Here is a 20588-nt window from a genome sequence, read left to right on the forward strand (position 1 = left end):
AGGAAACCACCTATGCCAAAACATGGTATCCATCCACAGACAGCTGTTTCGGGGTATTGCCCCTCATCAGTGTGGAGTAGGAAACTGGCTAGTAGGAGCAATGCCTAGTGAAAGGCTATGAACATAAGGATGAGTTCATAGCCTTTCACTAGGCATTGCTCCTACTAGCCAGTTTCCTACTCCACACTGATGAGGGGCAATACCCCGAAACAGCTGTCTGTGGATGGATACCATGTTTTGGCATAGGTGGTTTCCTTCATTGGAGACTGCCCTTCCCGTGGTTGTTCCTTCCCGGGGAAAGACCTGGCTAGTCATTGCTTGCGTTGAGAAACATGTGATGGTGTCTCCGCGGCTGTTGATTTACATGCTTTTGCATATTTCCCATAAGGGATGGGGGCATTGCTCTAGATCACTGCGTTGAGAAACATGTGATGGTGTCTCCGCAGTGTTGGATGTTGATCTCCATGAGGTCACTCATCCTTATGTTCATAGCCTTTCACTAGGCATTGCTCCTACTAGCCAGTTTCCTACTCCACACTGATGAGGGGCAATACCCCGAAACAGCTGTCTGTGGATGGATACCATGTTTTGGCATAGGTGGTTTCCTTCATTGGAGACTGCCCTTCCCGTGGTTGTTCCTTCCCGGGGAAAGACCTGGCTAGTCATTGCTTGCGTTGAGAAACATGTGATGGTGTCTCCGCGGCTGTTGATTTACATGCTTTTGCATATTTCCCATAAGGGATGGGGGCATTGCTCTAGATCACTGCGTTGAGAAACATGTGATGGTGTCTCCGCAGTGTTGGATGTTGATCTCCATGAGGTCACTCATCCTTATGTTCATAGCCTTTCACTAGGCATTGCTCCTACTAGCCAGTTTCCTACTCCACACTGATGAGGGGCAATACCCCGAAACAGCTGTCTGTGGATGGATACCATGTTTTGGCATAGGTGGTTTCCTTCATTGGAGACTGCCCTTCCCGTGGTTGTTCCTTCCCGGGGAAAGACCTGGCTAGTCATTGCTTGCGTTGAGAAACATGTGATGGTGTCTCCGCGGCTGTTGATTTACATGCTTTTGCATATTTCCCATAAGGGATGGGGGCATTGCTCTAGATCACTGCGTTGAGAAACATGTGATGGTGTCTCCGCAGTGTTGGATGTTGATCTCCATGAGGTCACTCATCCTTATGTTCATAGCCTTTCACTAGGCATTGCTCCTACTAGCCAGTTTCCTACTCCACACTGATGAGGGGCAATACCCCGAAACAGCTGTCTGTGGATGGATACCATGTTTTGGCATAGGTGGTTTCCTTCATTGGAGACTGCCCTTCCCGTGGTTGTTCCTTCCCGGGGAAAGACCTGGCTAGTCATTGCTTGCGTTGAGAAACATGTGATGGTGTCTCCGCGGCTGTTGATTTACATGCTTTTGCATATTTCCCATAAGGGATGGGGGCATTGCTCTAGATCACTGCGTTGAGAAACATGTGATGGTGTCTCCGCAGTGTTGGATGTTGATCTCCATGAGGTCACTCATCCTTATGTTCATAGCCTTTCACTAGGCATTGCTCCTACTAGCCAGTTTCCTACTCCACACTGATGAGGGGCAATACCCCGAAACAGCTGTCTGTGGATGGATACCATGTTTTGGCATAGGTGGTTTCCTTCATTGGAGACTGCCCTTCCCGTGGTTGTTCCTTCCCGGGGAAAGACCTGGCTAGTCATTGCTTGCGTTGAGAAACATGTGATGGTGTCTCCGCGGCTGTTGATTTACATGCTTTTGCATATTTCCCATAAGGGATGGGGGCATTGCTCTAGATCACTGCGTTGAGAAACATGTGATGGTGTCTCCGCAGTGTTGGATGTTGATCTCCATGAGGTCACTCATCCTTATGTTCTTCTCCCACATGGAGTCATAGAGTAAGATGTGCCAAATTCATTAAGAGGCTCACGCCACTAACTAACCCAGGCATCTCACCAGTGCCGGGCGCCTCTGCCAGAAATGTTACTCCAGTCAGGGACTCAGTACATTTCTGGTGCTGTAAATTGTGAATTTGCCAGGCGACGTTTGTCATGCCCATCCCACCCATGCTCTGCCCACTTAAGGCCCTGTCACACTTAGCGATATCGCTGGCAATATCGCTATAACTTGTGACGTTATAGCAATATTGCTAGCGATATCGCTGTCTGATACTTACCTCCGACCCGCTCCCCCGCTGGTTATCACTGATCGCGCGAGAATGTCCTGGACCGTTTATCATCGTCAGCTTCCTGTGGCGCTTCCTGTGGAGAGACGAGCGTGGAGCCGGGCGGGAGGACGCAGGATCGCCTCGTGTGACAGGTAAGTAGTGACCCCGTCCCCAGCGATGTCGCTGGTGAGATCTGCCTGTGTGGCAGCTCACTAGCGACCACTTAGCGATGCACCAGCGATCCTGACTGCGTCATATCGCTGGTCGGGATCGCTGGTACATCGCTAAGTGTGACAGTACCTTTAGGCAAAGCTTGCAGAGGAGCAATGCCCCCAAATTCAGTGGTAATAGTATCCATCCAGGCCGGACTGGGACAAAAATGCAGCCCTGCCACACAAACCCCACCAGCCCACAAACTATAACACTCATCAGCCCCAATCAGTGAATTTTTGCTATACTTTGTCGTCCCCTCATCACTCTATTAAAGGAGTTATTTGAAGAGCTACATGTTAATGGCGTCACAGTGTGTATGATTGACCACAGCTCTGTTTACATGGTGCTCTTCAAAGTTACTTTTCCTAGGATCATGGGGGTCCCAGCGGTCAGGTCCACAACAAACAGAAAGTCATCCCCTATCCAAAAGATAGGGGAGACCTTCCGAATTTGGATAACCCTCCATACAGTATTATGGGCACCACATAGTCCTCCATACAGTATTATGGGCACCACATAGTCCTCCATACAGTATTATTTTCACAACTTAGTCCTCCATACATTGTTATTGGTACCACATTATCCTCTTTACAGTATTATGGGCACCATATAGTCCTCTATAGAGTATTATAGGCACCACATAGTTCTCCATACAGTATTATGGGCACCACATAGTCCTCCATACAGTATTATGGGCACCACATAGTCCTCCATACAGTATTATGGGCACCAATTAGTCTTCCATACATTGTTATTGGTACCGCATAGTCCTCTTTACAGTATTATGGGCACCATATAGTCCTCTATACAGTATTATAGGCACCATATAGTCCTCCATACAGTATTATGGGCCCCACATAGTTCTCAATATAGTATTATAGGCACCTCATAGTCCTCCATACAGTATTATGGGCACCATATAGTCCTCCATAGAGTATTATGGGCACCACATAGTCCTCCATACAGTGTTATGGGCACGACAAAGTCCTTTATAGTATTATAGGCACAACATAGTCCTACAGACAGTATTATGGGCATCACATAGTCTTCCATACAGTATTATGGGCACAACATAGTCCTTCATACAGTATTATGAGCACAACATAGTCCTACATACAGTATTATGGGCATCACATAGTCCTCCATACAGTATTATGGGCACCACATAGTCCTCCATACAGTATAATGGCCCCATATATTGCTCCATACAGTACAATGGACCCCACCTATTCCTCCATACGGTACAATGAGTCCACATAATGCTACATACACTATTATGGACCCCATACATTACTGCATACAGTTTTATGAGCCCCATATAATGGTCCATACAGTATAATGAGCCCTCATACTGTATATTACTTCAAACAGTATAATGGGCCCCATATTACTTCATACAGTATAATGGGCCCCATATATTACTTCATACAGTATAATGGGCCCCATATAATACTTCATACAGTATAATGGGCCCCATATAATACTTCTCCCTGTCCCCACTGCTCTGGTCTCCTCAGTGTATTCTGATCCTCTGCACTGCTTGGCATAGACGATTCGCTGTAGTCAAGTCATTGCACCCTCTGCACTAAGACGTCACAGAGCTCAAACGCAGAGGGGGAAAGATGAGAGAGGGAGCATCAGCAGATGGCTCCCTCACTCATCATTGTTTTCAACTGTGTCGGCACTGGCACTGGAGCCCCACTACTTACGAGTGATATCAGCCTTGATATGTCATAATTGAGCACCACCAAATATTAAACAGTGGGTGAAATGCTTTTAGGACACACACCCTTAAATCAAAGGGATTTATAAAAAGAAAATAATCAGCACACCGATTAAATAAGAGAAAAGTGGAGGACTCTATTAGCCCATGTGGTAATATTTCAATTCCATAGCAGAGAAATGATCTGTTATAGATCCAAAACTTTGTCACATGGGCTAATAAAGAGTCCGCCACTTTGCACAATTCATCGGAGCGCTTTTTATTTTCATAGATACACACACTTAGAGCAGATAATTATATTTACACCATGTATACAGGACAGGAGGAGTGTACACAATGTACACAGCTCTAGACTATATACTGTGGTAAGGAATATAGAGTGGAGCTGTGTATATACTACATAGCGGTATGCAGTGTGTATGCGTACTGCCATCTCCGACGCCATACACACTCCTCACCGCGCTGCCTCATTCTGTCTGGAGCCAGACTGCGCAGACGCGTCACGCTTGCGCAGTCTATAAAGGCTTCAGACAGAGTGACGCTTAGCCGGTTATATTATATAGTGTAGAGATGGGCCAGTGTCAGTAGCGTAGCTACCGGGGGGGGCAGAGGGGGCGGCGGCCCCGGGCCCCGCGCTCTGATGAGGCCCAACCGAGCTATGCTATGTAACTATATCGGCGTGCAGATCGCGCCGATACAATTACATGCTGCAGCAGGGAGTGAGTCATGTGACCGCTCTTCTGCAGAGGAGAGGGGGAGGGGAGGTCACTCACCCAATCCTGGCTGAGCACGCTCTCCTTGAAAGCTCCCTGCTGCAGAGAAGACATCAGCTCCACCAGCAGCCTGGATGCAGGGGGCTCTGCCTCTGCCTGTGAGCTGAGTTCACTGTCTGCTCTGCACTTGATTGCTTCTGACTGAGAGGAGCCTGAAAGCTGAGGAGTGTGCTGCTCCAGGACCAGTGGACACTGCACACAGCATGGGAATTGATGAGTATCTATGTTAATTACTATTTGAAGTGTCTAATCTGTTGCTTTGGATATATACATACAACTTACTGCTATTTGGGTGTAATATTCATTACATGATGCTTTCCTTACGTGTTACATAGTTTTCAGGCACTTTGCAGCGGTCACTGATGCTCTATATGGCGATGCTTTGTCTTGGCCTGGGAGTTTACTGCACTTTGGGACTGAGAGAAAACCAGGAAAAGTGCAAACTAGAGATCTCACTGCTGGCTGCAGTCATTGAGCTGTGCAGAGAAAGCGGTGCATCCTCCCTGGCAGGCAGAGGGAGGGTTAAACCACTGTATCGATCACCTTATCTCGCTGTTTGTGCTGGCGTGTAATTATTAACCTACCCGTTACCAGGCTGACAGCGAGTCCTAGAGGATTAGGGTATGTGCACACGTGGATTACTCTGCGGATTTTTCCGTGCGGATTTGGCCAAATCCACAGGTAAATCCGCAGGTTAAATGACCTGTGTTTTACCTGCGGATTTAGTGCAGATTTCCCCTGCGTTTTTACACCTGCGGATTCCTATAATGGAGCAGGTGTCAAAACGCTGCGGATTCCGCACAAAGAATTGACAGAAAATCCGCAGCATGTGCACTGTGTTTTTCATTTCTCATGGACTGTACTGTACAACGCAGCAGAAACTGCTGCGGAGCCGTAGCAGAATCCGCAACGTGTGCACACACCTTAACTAGTGTTTGCTACTCCCAGAGTGCTCCTACTGGGAAGTTAAGTCTGGCACTTGTAGTGCCACAGCAGCAGTTAGTGCTTGATGACAAATAGCTGTGGAATAGTGTTTTTCTATACAGCGATTGTTAGTGGCATGGACATTTTACTAGTGTGATATATTAGTATCAGTAATGCAGGTGACTTATTGTTGGAGTGAATCCTACAATGTGGTGAGCTACATGGGGGAGGGAGGTCACTCTGGGACCAGCGCTTTGAGGGGACCCACCCACAGCACGCCGATGGTGTTACATTCTGCGGCAGATCAGGCAGAATCGATCTCCCTGCTGTGCCACCTGGCCGCTATGGGGCCCCTGAGCAGGCGCAGGGGCCCTGCGCCAGCAGTGGATCCCCACCTGTCATTGCAAAATCAACTGTGTTGGTTAGATGCCATTTCAGCTGACTACATTGATGAGAGAAGGAGCATTACGTTCCCTCTCCCATCATCCCCCTCTCATCAGCTTCTGATGTCACTAACGCCAACACTGTCAGGGGGTCGCAATGACGTCACTACTCGGAGCCTACAGTCCGGAGATGTGCGGGAGCTCGCAGCAGTTAAGAAACCAGGAGGAAAGGTGAGTTTTGGATTTATTTTTTATGAGGCTGCCTATGGGGTGCATTATATAAAGGGCTGCATTATTCTATAGGGTCTGCCTATGGGGAGTGCATTATACTATATTGAGGACTATAGTGAACTTGTCTGGCACATTATACTATATGGAGGCTATCTAGTGGGCCATCATACAGTGTGGAGATTACAGTGTTGGCGCTATAAAACAATTTGGGGAATAATAAGCGGTCAGTTATATACAGTGAGGGGGGATTAGACTGTGTATAAGAGAGCATCATACTGTGTATAGGGGAGCATCATACAGTGTATAGGGGAGCTGTACAGGGGGGAGACTCATGACATTATTAAATGTAAAGTGGGCTCTTATTGTTATAGGGAACTCCGGTAACTGTGACTATCAAAGGGGCACAAATGGCGCTATTACTTTCTAGGGGACAAAATATGGCCACTGTTTTCGAGAGTTGCTTTAGAATTTAGAGGGCACAGAGAACCACACAGCAGGTACAGTTAAAGGGACACGTACAGCAGCAGCCGCTCAGCATTGGGGTATCAGCAGGGTAAGGAGTTTGTGCAGGTAGGGAGTAGTCCCATTGGTGACAGTGCTGAAAATATGAGACATGAAATGAATCTTTGTTGTAATCTCTGCAGACGAGTCCTGGCTGGAAGAAGTTGTCATGTTGGTCTGGGCCAGATGGAAAAGTGAACGATTCCATCAGAAAGAACGTCAGCTGTAAGTTACCATCTGTAACTGTGCTGTGATCTCTTATACGGTATGTTGTGTAGGACAGGTATCTACCACTCACTATATGGCGGTAATATCAATATGGGTCTTTATTTAGAAATTATATTTAGCAACAGCGCGGTCCTCTGCTGAGGTTCTCCTCCACTATTATTGTGCGTCACCGAGTTGTAATCAAAGTTGCCTGGTTGGGGGCCCACTCAGAAGTTTCGCCCCTCCCCCCCAAACCAAAACCCTAGCTACGCCTCTGGCCAGTGTATATAGTGTAGATTCCACACTATATACACAGCAACATACTATATGAACAGCTCTACACTTTAAACACACAACTCTACATTATAATTGACAGTATTATACTATATTATGTTACATACTGCTGAATATATATCACATTGAGACTACTGTGTAAACATATGTATATACGGGTGCTGGGGCTTATGTATATATGGGTGCTGGGGCTTATGTATATACAAGTGCTGGGGCTGGTGTGTATATGGTCTGGGGGGCTGATGTATATACGGGTGCTGGGGCTGGTGTACATATAGGTGCTGACTAGAGGCTGATCACAGTGATGTATATACATACAGCCCATATATACATCAGCCTCAAGTCAGCACCAGTATATACATCAGCCCCGGCAGCACCTGTATATACATCAGCCCCAGCACCTGTGCATTATACAGATGCTGGTGTATATACTGGTGCTGAGGCTTAAGTATATACTGTTGCTGAGACTTACGTATAGATAGGTGCTGACTCGAGGCTGATGTATATACAGTGTGTATATATATCAGCCTCGAGTCAGCATCTATCTATATGTAAGCCTCAGCACCTCTATATACATCCACTCCAGCACCTGTGTATTATACAGGTGCTTCCGGGGCTGGTGTATATACAGGTGCTTCCGGGGCTGATGTATTTTAATTTAAACGTGTTTGGGCTGGGATTACACTCACCCAGACTGAATACAGGCAGAAGATTACAGGTGCGGTTAGGAGCTCCGCAATTCCTGTGCTGTGTGTCCCAGTACTTGATACTTCAGGCTGCAGCCAGGGGCGGGAGAGCAGAGCGCGCTCTCTCCGCTCACATAGAACGTCCTGATGTCAAAGTCAGCACGTTCTTAACCCCTGCAGCAGGGTCCTGCTACATGCGCTGCAAGCAATTGACTGCTGCTTGCGTGCACCTGTATAACTGGGCATACCTCCCAACTTTTGAAGAAGGGAAAGAGGGACAAAGCTTGCGGCGCGCGATCCGGAAATTGTTAGGTCACACCCTGACCACACCCATTTCAGAACATGTCCACACCCATTTAGCACTACTGATCACACTGACTGGTACTGAGGGCACAGTGGCTGGTACTATGGGCACAGTGGCTGGTACTGAGGAAAAGAAAGAAAGAGAACAGAGAGAGAAAAAAGAAAACAGAGAGAGAGAGAAAGAACAGAAAGAAAGAGGGGACAGAAAAAAGAACAGAGAGAGAGAAAAAAGAAAGAGGGGAAGAAAGAACGGAGAGAGAGAAAGAAAGATGGGAAAGAAAGAACAGAGAGAGAAAGAGGGAAAGAAAGAGAACAGTGAGAGAAAGGAAGAATAGAGAGAGAAAGAACAGAGAAAGATGAGAGAAAGAATAGAGCGAAAGAAAGAAGGGAAAGAAATAAAGAGAGAACAGAGAGAAAGAAAGAACAGCGAGAGAAAGAAAGTGGACAAAGAAAGAAAAGACAGAGAGGAAAGAAAAAGAGAGAGCAGAGAAAGAAAGAGGGGAAATAAATAGAACAGAGAGATAAAGAACAGAGAAAGATTAGAGATGGAACAGAGAGAGAAAGGAAGAGGTGAATGAAAGAAAGAAAAAAGAAAGATCAGAGAGAGAAAGAAACAGAGAGAGAAAGATTCTGTAAAGATACTATAGCAGCCCGGCTCCCATTGTAGTGCCCGCCTGTGCAGGACATATCATGATCCGCTCACAAGGCCGGCATCCACGATTCCAAGGCAATCCCGCTGTCTACACTGTCGGAGGAGGACACGGTGATGGATCTGAAGCATTCCCTGAAGTGCCTCCATGGTTCCGTCACAATCTTCTCCCGAAATTCCCTCATTTCCGGTCAGCTTCTAGCACGTCACTTCCGGTAGAACGTCACGTGCGAGTTTTAAAGTGCTCCTCGGGGCTCCACTTTGTACTCCTGTGTCCGTGGGAAAAGTAAACTCCCAGCTGGGGCAGTCTCTTGCTCTCTCAAAATCGGGACTGTCCCGCTGGATCCGGGACGGTTGGGAGGTGTGAATGCTCCCCACCATACACCTCGTACACGCATGGCTCTGCACGCCTCATGCACACACAATTCCGCTTTGTATGCCTCATACATACATGGCTCCGCTCCGTACACCTTGTACACACATTTCTCCGCTCCGTAAAACTCGTATACATGCAACTCTGCTCCGTACACCTTGTACACAAGCAGCCACTCTCTGTACACCATGTACACACATGGCTCCACTCCGTAAACCTTGTACACATGTGGCTTTGCTCCATACACCTCGTACACACGCGGCTCCGCTCCATACACACGCAGCTCCGCTCCGTACACCCCGTACACACGCGGTTTCATTTTGTACACATCCGGATCTGCTCCACTCTGTAAACACAAGGCTCAGATCCGTACACTTTGTACACACAGGGCCCCGTTCCATACACCTCGTACACACATGGCTCCATACACCTCGTACACACGTGGCTCCGCTCCGTACACCCCGTACACACCCGGCTCTGCTCCACTCCGTACACATCGTACACCTCCGGCTCTGCTCCATACACCTCGTACACACACGTCTCCGCTCCGTACACTTCGTACACACACGTCTCCGCTCCGTACACTTCGTACACACACGGCTCCGCACTGTACACCTCGTACACACGGCTCCGCTCTGTACACCTCATACACACGGCTCCGCTCCATACACCTCATACACACGGCTCCGCTCCATACACCTCATACACACGGCTCCGCTCCGTACACCTCATACACACGGCTCTGCTCCGTACACCTCATACACACGGCTCCCCTCACCTCGTATACACGCGGCTCCACACCGTACACCTCGTACACACGGCTCCTCTCCGTACACCTCGTACACACACGGCTCCGCTCCGTACACACACGGCTCTGCTACATCCACCCTGTAAACCCCTCCTGACCCCACACAGAAACTTCCCTCATCCAGCACCATGACAACCAGCACAGCAGACTCCTGCAGACACCAAGAGGCAGGGATGTGCGCACAGGACCTGTGATCATATCACAGGAAGGGAGGAGTCAGGGGTCACATGATCAGGGGTCTCTTTCAGTGGCCCATGATCATGTGACCCCCTGACTCCTCCCCTCCTGTGACCTCATCACAGGTCCTGTGCGCAAAGAGAGCAGCCTAGCGACACTGTGAAGGGCTGCGAGGGGGTCTCTGGGAGGGCGAGGATGGGGGGGCGTGGCGGCTTATCTCCCTGCAGTGCGGGAAGAAAAATCCAGGGAGGGTTGGGAGCTATAACCACCGTGCCCACAGGGGGCCGGCGGCAGGAAGAACAGCCAGACCAGTGGCCGCATCAGCTGGCAAGTGGCCATATGAGCGGGCGCTGCCTGCCCGCGGCCCACATGACAGCGGCCCAGTGGGAAAATGCCCGGTTGGGCAGATTATCAATCCGGGCCTGATCCCATCAGTAGGTAGTGTAAGGTAGCGCTTGTCACTCAGGTAGGGGATACTCGCTAGGTAGCCGATAAATCAGGTCCGGCACAGGTTTCTCAACATAACTTAGTCCATTCGGTTTATTATGCAGCATAAACCATCAACATTAACAGAAAGTTCATCAACAGTAACAGAAAGTTCATGTCAGATTAGCATAGCGTCCATGACAGAGCTCCGCTCTATTAATCCTGTGGTCACACAGGCTTTGCTATGTCCGGTACACAGGCTCTCTAGTCTCACAGTTATATCCCCCTGTCCGGGTTACCTTATGGCTGCTTCTCAGTGCAGATGTTCATTCCCTCCAGGGAACTATCAGACACACGTCTCCACGTGCACTCAGGAAGGCAGACACGTCTTCCTGCACGAGACCTTCCATACGGACCAACCGGGTCCAAGCATTTACTCATGTGACCTACCCTGGTCACCTTATATGGTCCGTAGCCATGCCCACCGGATCACATGGCTGTGACCTCATCACAGGACCTTCAACCATTCATACACATACTTTACTATGGGCGTTTTAGACACCCGTCCCTAGGTGGGTTTGTAGGTGATTGATACCACCCGTCTCACCAATCACCTGAAGGCTTCTCCCTAACACACTGGAACAAAAGATCAGCTCTGCTGATCAGCACATAATCAAGACTTCATCCCAAGGCCACCCACCTTGGGATACATAACGGTCCTTTAGCATCCTACTCCTGTTACCACACTGGATGTGCCTATACACTCGTCCTGGGACACCCACACAGCGCCCCCTAGCGGACACAGTGGTCACTACACCACAGTAGGTATAAATCGGCACGATATGATATATACAGTATACGATTATAAAACCTAAATTTTAATTAGTCAATTAAAAATTGACGCTTAGCCTATATAATCACAAACGTAACATATCATAGATATACCACATATAAAGGTGCCCAGAAATACCAGTGCAATAGAAATACATTTGGGTCTCATCCTTAAAGTAGCCAGAGGGGGCCATTCAGTAGAAGATGACCAAGGAGGAGCCCTAAAAGACCCTATTGTGCCCCATGCAAGGACAAGGACAGTACTCAAGTGAGGTCCTGTTGACGCCCCCAAGGAGCCATGGCATACTCGGTACCGGGCCCATTAACTTCAATGGGAAATGTCACAGTAGCAGTGACCCGGTCCATGGCCCCAGGCGGTCATGTAAAAGGGGTAGAGTTGAATGGGGATAATGTTTATGTAGTGATTCGTGACGCCAGTTGGAGTGTTCGACTGTAGTATAGCCGGCACTGCAGATGATCCCTGGGGGAGTAGATGGTGATGGCAGTGCAGATGTTAAACCCTCTCCAACCAGGGCAGACCCCCAGAGATTGTGATAAAAGTAGAAGGCACGGAGTAATAAGGCAGGAGACAAGGAAAGTCACTTTATCATTTACTGTAGTTCAGGTGCAGTTCAGAGGAGATATTACAACTCTCACCAGGTTACAGTCTGCTCTGCAGAATGGGAGTTATCCTTCACTCTCCTGTGACTCGGTATAAGCTTCCTGCTATTCTAATCCATTCTGGGACCAAGGCTTCCCGGAGTTTAGAACTTCCCAGTATTGCCTCTACTCACTGTGTATTTCTCCTTCAGCAACTTGCAGCTTGAATCCTTTGTGAAGCAGCTCAAGTTCCCACTTGCACTATCCTTCACTGATCCTAGGTTATTGCAGTATTTCCGAGGGGAAACACTTTACTGCTGGTTGTATAATCCCACGCAGTCTCTCAGCTTACCACCCTGCTCTGAAAGCATGGATTGTCTAGGGGCTGGCTCCCTGATGCTTCTTTAGCTGTACTCCTGGATCGAGCACATGTCTTAACATGGCTTCCAAGAGCATTCTTCCGTCTTTCTCTTTCTTCACTGAAACAACAACTCAAGACTCCTCCCCCTCCCAGTTAGGGTATGTCTGCAAAGCTCTAAGCTTCAGACAAGTAAGGGAGTGCGGTAAATTGTGTGTGTGTTGTGGTCTCTAGCAGAGAAAGCATAACTCCCATTGCTCACAGAATACATACAAAACAGTGCATATTTAACCTTTTTGTGGCGATAAAGACGCAGGGCGCCACACTGTCCCACTGCAAGTGTGGGAATCCATGAAATTGCCTCCTCTGTCTACTTTAAGGGTGAGAACAAGTGAAAAAATGTTTAATTGCATTGATAGGTATGGCAATGCATTGCATCGTGGGGTCTAATATAAGACCTGTGGATGCGATGCTTGGTACATTGTCATCAGGAAGCAGTTCAGGGGCAGGTGTTATAAAAAGGAGAGCATAGGTTAGAGCAGGCACATAGAGTTTAAAATTTCTATTCCAGTGCTTGTATACCAAAGCTGCACCATTCAAACAACAGTCCTTTTCAGAGCTAAATATTTTCCTGTCTCTAGTACAGCTTCTGTAACTTGTATTCAGTGGAGGGATAGTTTTGGATTACAGGCATATAGGCAGGGTTTAATATTGCTGCTGCACCAATCGAGATAGTTTGGGGTGAGCTGGACCTCCGAGTCAAGGCAAAAGGGCCAACAAGTGCTAAGCATCTCTGGGAAATCCTTCAAGACTATTGGAAGACCATTTCTGGTGACTACCTCTTGAAGCTCATCAAGAGAATGCCAAGAGTGTGCAAAGCAGTAATCAAAGCAAAAGGTGGCTACTTTGAAGAACCTAGAATATAGGACATACAGTATTTTCAGTTGTTTCACACTTTTTTGTTAATTATATAATTCCACATGTGTTAATTCATAGTTTTGATGCCTTCAGAGTGAATCTACAATTTTCATAGTCATGAAAATAAAGAAAACTCTTTGAATGAGGTGTGTCCAAACTTTTGGTGTGTACTGTAAATATATACCTGATTTAAAATTCAGAAGGCGTGTGGTAGATAATGCTTCCAGTATGTTTCCCAGCTCCACCCTGTCTTCCACCTGGTCCAGTCTCATTAGCCAAGAGTCTGGACCACAGTCCTCAACCTGATCCTCCTATCTCCCTCCATGGCAAGTCCCAGGAGACAAGTGTTCCCACACTTGGACACTCTCAGGAGCTCTTTACATTTCCATTAATTGATTCTGGCCTCTCGCCCTGCATGTTCCAAGACGGACATGGAAATCATGTGTAGTAATGTCCAAATGTTTAAGCAACAATGGGCAGAAGAAGACAATGGTGGAGAGCGGCAATTAGTATCTCATGAGGTAGATGATGATGAGACACAGTTGCCAAGTGATGTTAAGTCAACAAGTCAGGAGGACCAGAGTGCGCAAGTGGAAGATAAGGTGGTGGCCGAAGAAGTCCCTTACCCAACCTGAGAAGGTGCCATGTAGAGCGAGGCCAGCAGCATAGAAGGGGAGGGACCCACAGTACCGCCCCACGCAGGAAAAAGCAGTGTGGTAGCCAGAGGAAGAAGGCGGGCAACTGTTTCCCAGAGCACTCATAGCAAAGGTTAGGTGTTCCCCAGTCTGCGCTTTTTTTTTTTTTTAAGAAATGTCAGATGATAATAGAATGGTCATTTGTAACCTATAATCTTGTTACAGCATGAAGATCAGCATCGACCTGACTACTACCAGCCTTACCACCACCAGCATTCTCAGGCACATGTCATCAAAGCACCCTACTAGACGGGCCAAAAACCTGGGCTCACAATTAGTGTCTGCGGGTGACCCCACTGCCTCTTCCCTTGGGCTACGTGCATGCCAAACCCCTGTCCATGACGCAGGCATGGATGCTTCCTGCCCTGCACCTGTCATTGCACATTCACATCCACTATAATTTATTCCTTGCCCCAGCCCAGCGTTCAGCTGTCCCTACCACAGGCCTTAGAACACAAAAGAAAACATTCAACCACCCACCCACAGGCCTAAACACTACATGGGCACATTTCGAAACTGCTTGCCTTGTAGGCTTGTGAACACTGAGGCTTTTGGCAGCCTCATGCAGCGGACTATTTTTCCCAATGTACTGTCCCCACCTTACACCAGCACTTGTCCCATAACATCACCCGTGCCATGACCAACACAGTTACTGGGAAGGTCCACTTAACAACCGATACGTGGACCAGTGCTTGTGGCCGAGCACACTACATCTCCCTGATGGCACACTGGGTGAACCTAGTGGAGTCCTAGACCGAGTCGGACCCTGGGACATCACACATGCCATCGACGCCAAGGATTGAGAGCCCTAGTTCCATCAGGGTTTCCTCCACCTAATATATCAATCCTGAACCCCCACTTTCTACTTCTCCACCTCCGAATTGTCATCTCCGAGCACGTCATCCTTAGTTGCAAGCTGGAAGCACTGCAGCACTGCCTCAGTGAAGTGGCAACAGGCTCTGCTGGAACTCATTTGTTTAGGTGACAAACAGCACACTGCCGCAGAACTGTGAAAAGGTATAAAAGACCAGACAAATCTGTGGCTCTCGCCGCTGAACCTACAACCAGGCATGGTCGTGTTTGATAATGGCCGTAACCTGGTGGTGGCTCTGAAGCTTTGCAAGCTCGCAAACATACGATGCCTGGCACTTATGCTAATTTAGGGGTTCAGCGACTTCTGAAAACCTAGCCAGATTTGCCTGAACTACATGTGCGTCCATTTCTGTAAGTCAGTTACAGTTGCCACTGGTCTGGAAGTATTGCACCAGCCCATGCAAGTGCCAGCTCACTGACTGGTGTGCCACGTGACTACATGCTGGAACTCCACATTACAGATGCTGGCAAGGCTTTGTGAGCAGTAGAGGGCTGTAGTTGAATACTAGCTACAACATGCCCGTCGGTTTTCCAGTCAGTCTTCGCACATAACAACCGATCACTTGGTGTGGATGTCTGATATCTGTGAGGTTCTACCAAACTGAGAAATCAACCAAGATGGTGAGCGGCAATGATGCTCTAATCAGCATAACCATCACTCTTCTGTGTCTCCTCAAACGCTCAGTTTTCACAGGTAAAGAAGAAGCTTTGCATGTGGACCAGATGGAGATGAAGGAAGAAAGTATACCTGGTGATACTTCAGAGCCTCATCTCATCTTTTCAGTGTGTATTGGGTGATGAAGAAGAGGAGGAGAAATAGGAGAAAGTTACTTACACTACAAAGGGTACTACCTACACCAGCTTCATCCTGTCTGTTCAGCATGGATGGGCTGAAGAGGAGATGGAGAGTCATCCTCTTGGTGGGGACAGGGAAGTCTTACCTGTTGTGAGTCTGGCACACATGGCTGACTTTATGTCCCTCTGAGTTTCCTGTGACCCTCACATTATATGCATTTTGGCCAACACTGATTACTTGTTCACCCTTCTCGACCCACACTACAGGGAGAACTTTCCATCTCGCCTTCCTGTGGCCTAGAGGGCTAGTAAAATGGTACAAAACCAGAAGTCCCTAGTCTAAGAATCAGTACAAAATTTCCATCTAACAACACTGGCGGCAAAGGTCATAGATGCCAGTCCGTAAAAGTGCGGTAATACTCTGACAACATTGCTTCCAGCAGTGACCTCTGAGTTGTGTTCAGGAGTTTTTCCCTCCATTTCAGCGATTTTTCAAGCCCCAGCACTCCTATTAGGGCCTTTCAGAAAAATGCTCGAGTTTCCCATTGACTACCATTGTACTCGAGTCACACCCGTCCAATAAATTCGAGTAGCGAATAAATTCAACTCAAGCACTTTACTGCTCACTCATCACTAATAGCTTTGATTTTCTATTATGTGTTACGTTTATGATAATATAGACTGGGCCTCCATTTATGATTGACTAATGAAATGTTAGGTTTTATTATCCTATACATATCTTATCCTTGCTGATTTATATCAAGCTGGCTGGGGCTAACATAAAACTGTAATGATCCCAGTGCAGGTTTTTGAGCTGCACGTCAGGGGTTAATGTCTGGAGCTCAGTGCAGGTTTTGACCTGCACACCTGGGGTTAATGATTGTGGCCTCTCTTTGGTTCTGGGAGAGCTTCTTAAACCCCTGGGAAGCTCCAATCCCTGTCAGTTATACTTTGGCCTAGTGTGCTGACCCCCGTGTGCCTGTTTGTAGCTATAGCTTGTTTATATGGTTCTGACCCGGTTCTGTTCCCCGTTGTGAGTTTGCCTGTTGATTCTGTACTGCGCTACCCTCTCTGTGTATGACTCATTGCCTGTGATCTGACTACTCTCTGCTCGCCCCTCTCGTACCTTGCAGCTATCTCTGTGTATGACTCATTGGCTACGTCCTGACTATCCTCCCTGTCTATGCCACTTGGTAACTTTGTCTCACAGTTACCCTGCTAGGAGTTCTCTTGCAGCTCCTAGCTCTGTGAAGTTTAGGCCACGCCCCTAGCAGTCACGTGCTTCAGGTCCTGCTGTTCTGAAGTACGCATCTGCTCGTCTGCTGCCCGCTTCACAGGTATCTTTGGGCACAGTTCGCTTTACTCAGGACACACGCACTGGCTCAGTGAGCAAGTTCAGTGCGGTGTTCCTGACAAAAACCTTCAAAAGTGTCAATGTTTTTGTGCAACTTAAACATTTTAAAGTGTTTTCCACCAGAATTCTGGCATAAACATCTGGATAAATCAGGCCTTTTACACTTACCCCCCCCATGTTTCTGGCTCTCGCTTCATCAGTCGCATTCATCACTTCACAGCCTAAATTGTGATCGCACTCTGATCCAAGTCAGGTGACTACTGCTGTCTTTTATTAAGTACTACACAAGGTGACGGACATCATAGATATTAATCTGCGTCTGTCTCTCGCCATCCTCAATACAAAAAACAAGTTCTAACTATGAAGGGTCCTCTATGCACTGCAATCACCCTGGACTGATATTTATTATTAATAATGGAATTGTTCTTTTTACTGTGGGACCCCAGAAATTGTTATGTTAGAAAGGGTGGTACAGAATTGTTATTTGTTTGAAAATCAAGTGTTTACTCAAATTAATGTCAGGAGGCCCCCCCTTTAAATCAAGGCAATAGTGTGTGTTATTGTTTTTTTTTTTTTTTAGCTGTTTGCTCCCAATGACTTCCATTCATTGTTGCTCACCTCACTAATCTAATATTTCTTAGATTCCTTCCGTACCCACGTTTTCCAGAAGCTGGGAATTTCTATCATCTGTTCCCACACCCTCCATGTACTGAGTAACTCTGTGTATTTGGACAGATCCAGATACTGGCTGGTGACCGTCTCATGCAGACATACAAGTATACCCTTTATCTCTCTTAGAAGTGCTTAGATCGGACATTAAAGGGAATCTGTCACCCCATTTTTGCTTTATGAGCTGCGGCCACTGCCATCAGCATTATCATTCTGTAATGCTGTATATAAACCCCCGATGTAACCTAAAAGATAAGAAAAACAAGTTAGATTATACTCACCCGGGGTCCGGTACGGTCCAGTGAGTGTCACGGTCCAGTCCGGCGCCTCCCATCTCCATACAATGACGTCCTCCTTCTTCTGCCGCGGCTCCTGCGCAGGCGTACTTTATCTGCCCTATTGAGGGCAGAGTAAAGTACTGCAGTGCGCAGGCGCTGGACCTTTCTGACATTTCCCGGCGCCTGCGCACTGCAGTACTATTGAGGGCAGATAAAGTACGCCTGTGCAGGAGCCGAGGCAGAAGTAAGAAGGAGGACGTCATTGCTAGAAGATGGGAGGCATCAGACCGCGATACCCACCGCACCCGCCCCCCGGTGAGTATAATCTAACTTTATTTTTCTTGTCTTTCAGATTACATCGAGGGCTTATCTACAGCATTACAGAATGCTGTAGATAAGCCCCTGATGTCGGTGCCGGCAGCTCATAGGCCAAGAATGGGGTGACAGATTCCCTTTAATAACATTTTGACCTTTTGTGTGATCCTTATTACCTTGGAGATTGTAAGCTTGTGAGCAAGGCCCACCTCTTGTTAGAATGACGTGTTACTCGGTATTATCTGATACTACACTATATCTGGTACATACACCCTGTAAAGTGCTGCACAATATGTTGGTGCTAGGTAAATAAAGTAGTAATTCTTGTTATTTGAATGAATCGATTCCAGGTGTTTAAACACATTTATATATGAACAGGCTTTGCTAACTTTTTAGGTGTTTACAATGGCTCAAGAAGAGAGCGGCCATCTACTTCCACTTGTAGACACATTTGAAGAAAATGAAACGGAAAGCGCATTTCTTTCATCCAAACCCACCTGTTTCCTTATAGTCGGAAAGCCAGTAAGACCTTTATTTATACAATTTTTTAATAGTCATATGATAACTATTACACTAATGTACCTTTTACCAGTAAATGTTATTACTTTATGGTTAGACAGTTCCCTATTTTTAATCATACGTGGAACTTATGGTGCAGTATGGACCCATAGAATCCTACAGGAGCTGTATTATAGATCCATGCAACCCAAAATACTAATCTTACCTCAGGTCATGCACTACTTACTGTAGTCGGGGAAGTTTAAGTATCACATTCTGTCTCCTCATGCTGGGGAGATATGAAGGGAACAAGGTGATTTGGACTTTAGAAATCTCATTTTGGACAATGTAAATCATTCTTTCTTGGTCTGGGGCAAGATTCACTAGTGATCATATTGCTCTTCAGCGAGAGGAATGAGAATGGATGTGTATACCCAGAGCCTACTACCTTTGTAGCCAGTCTAGGCAATCCTCTCTGAGTCAAATAGCATGTACAGTGGGGAAAAAAAGTATTTAGTCAGTCAGCAATAGTGCAAGTTCCACCACTTAAAAAGATGAGAGGCGTCTGTAATTTACATCATAGGTAGACCTCAACTATGGGAGACAAACTGAGAAAAAAAAAATCCAGAAAATCACATTGTCTGTTTTTTTTTTCATTTTATTTGCATATTATGGTGGAAAATAAGTATTTGGTCAGAAACAAAATTTCATCTCAATACTTTGTGATATATCCTTTGTTGGCAATGACAGAGGTCAAACATTTTCTGTAAGTCTTCACAAGGTTGCCACACACTGTTGTTGGTATGTTGGCCCATTCCTCCATGCAGATCTCCTCGAGAGCAGTGATGTTTCTGGCTTTTCGCTTGGCAACACGGACTTTCAACTCCCTCCAAAGGTTTTCTATAGGGTTGAGATCTGGAGACTGGCTAGGCCACTCCAGGACCTTGAAATGCTTCTTACGAAGCCACTCCTTCGTTGCCCTGGCGGTGTGCTTTGGATCATTGTCATGTTGAAAGACCCAGCCATGTTTTATCTTCAATGCCCTTGCTGATGGAAGGAGGTTTGCACTCAAAATCTCACGATACATGGCCCCATTCATTCTTTCATGTACCCGGATCAGTCGTCCTGGCCCCTTTGCAGAGAAACAGCCCCAAAGCATGATGTTTCCACCACCATGCTTTACAGTAGGTATGGTGTTTGATGGATGCAACTCAGTATTCTTTTTCCTCCAAACACGACAAGTTGTGTTTCTACCAAACAGTTCCAGTTTGGTTTCATCAGACCATAGGACATTCTCCCAAAACTCCTCTGGATCATCCAAATGCTCTCTAGCAAACTTCAGACGGGCCCGGACATGTACAGGCTTAAGCAGTGGGACACGTCTGGCACTGCAGGATCTGAGTCCATGGTGGCGTAGTGTGTTACTTATGGTAGGCCTTGTTACATTGGTCCCAGCTCTCTGCAGTTCATTCACTAGGTCCCCCCGCGTGGTTCTGGGATTTTTGCTCACCGTTCTTGTGATCATTCTGACCCCACGGGGTGGGATTTTG

General features: G+C 47.1%; 1 protein-coding gene across 4 annotated transcripts in view; it reads left to right on the forward strand.

Annotated features, from left to right (window-relative positions):
- Positions 1 to 20588, forward strand: part of AK9 (adenylate kinase 9) — a 211726-nt gene that overhangs the window by 1184 nt on the left and 189954 nt on the right. For 3 of the 4 annotated variants that reach the window (XM_073576031.1, XM_073576028.1, XM_073576030.1), the window contains exon 2: positions 18937 to 19062. In XM_073576031.1, coding sequence (XP_073432132.1) covers positions 18946 to 19062 — 117 coding nt within the window. In that variant the 5' untranslated portion in view covers positions 18937 to 18945. Of the gene's footprint in view, positions 1 to 6155; positions 7157 to 18936; positions 19063 to 20588 lie in introns of those variants that run through there. The other variant, XM_073576029.1, reaches the window with a different exon arrangement.

This window comes from Dendrobates tinctorius, unplaced genomic scaffold (genome assembly GCF_039654945.1).
Source record: "Dendrobates tinctorius isolate UK_male_01 unplaced genomic scaffold, ASM3965494v1 ptg000046l, whole genome shotgun sequence".
In the NCBI taxonomy this organism is placed as follows: domain Eukaryota; kingdom Metazoa; phylum Chordata; class Amphibia; order Anura; family Dendrobatidae; genus Dendrobates; species Dendrobates tinctorius.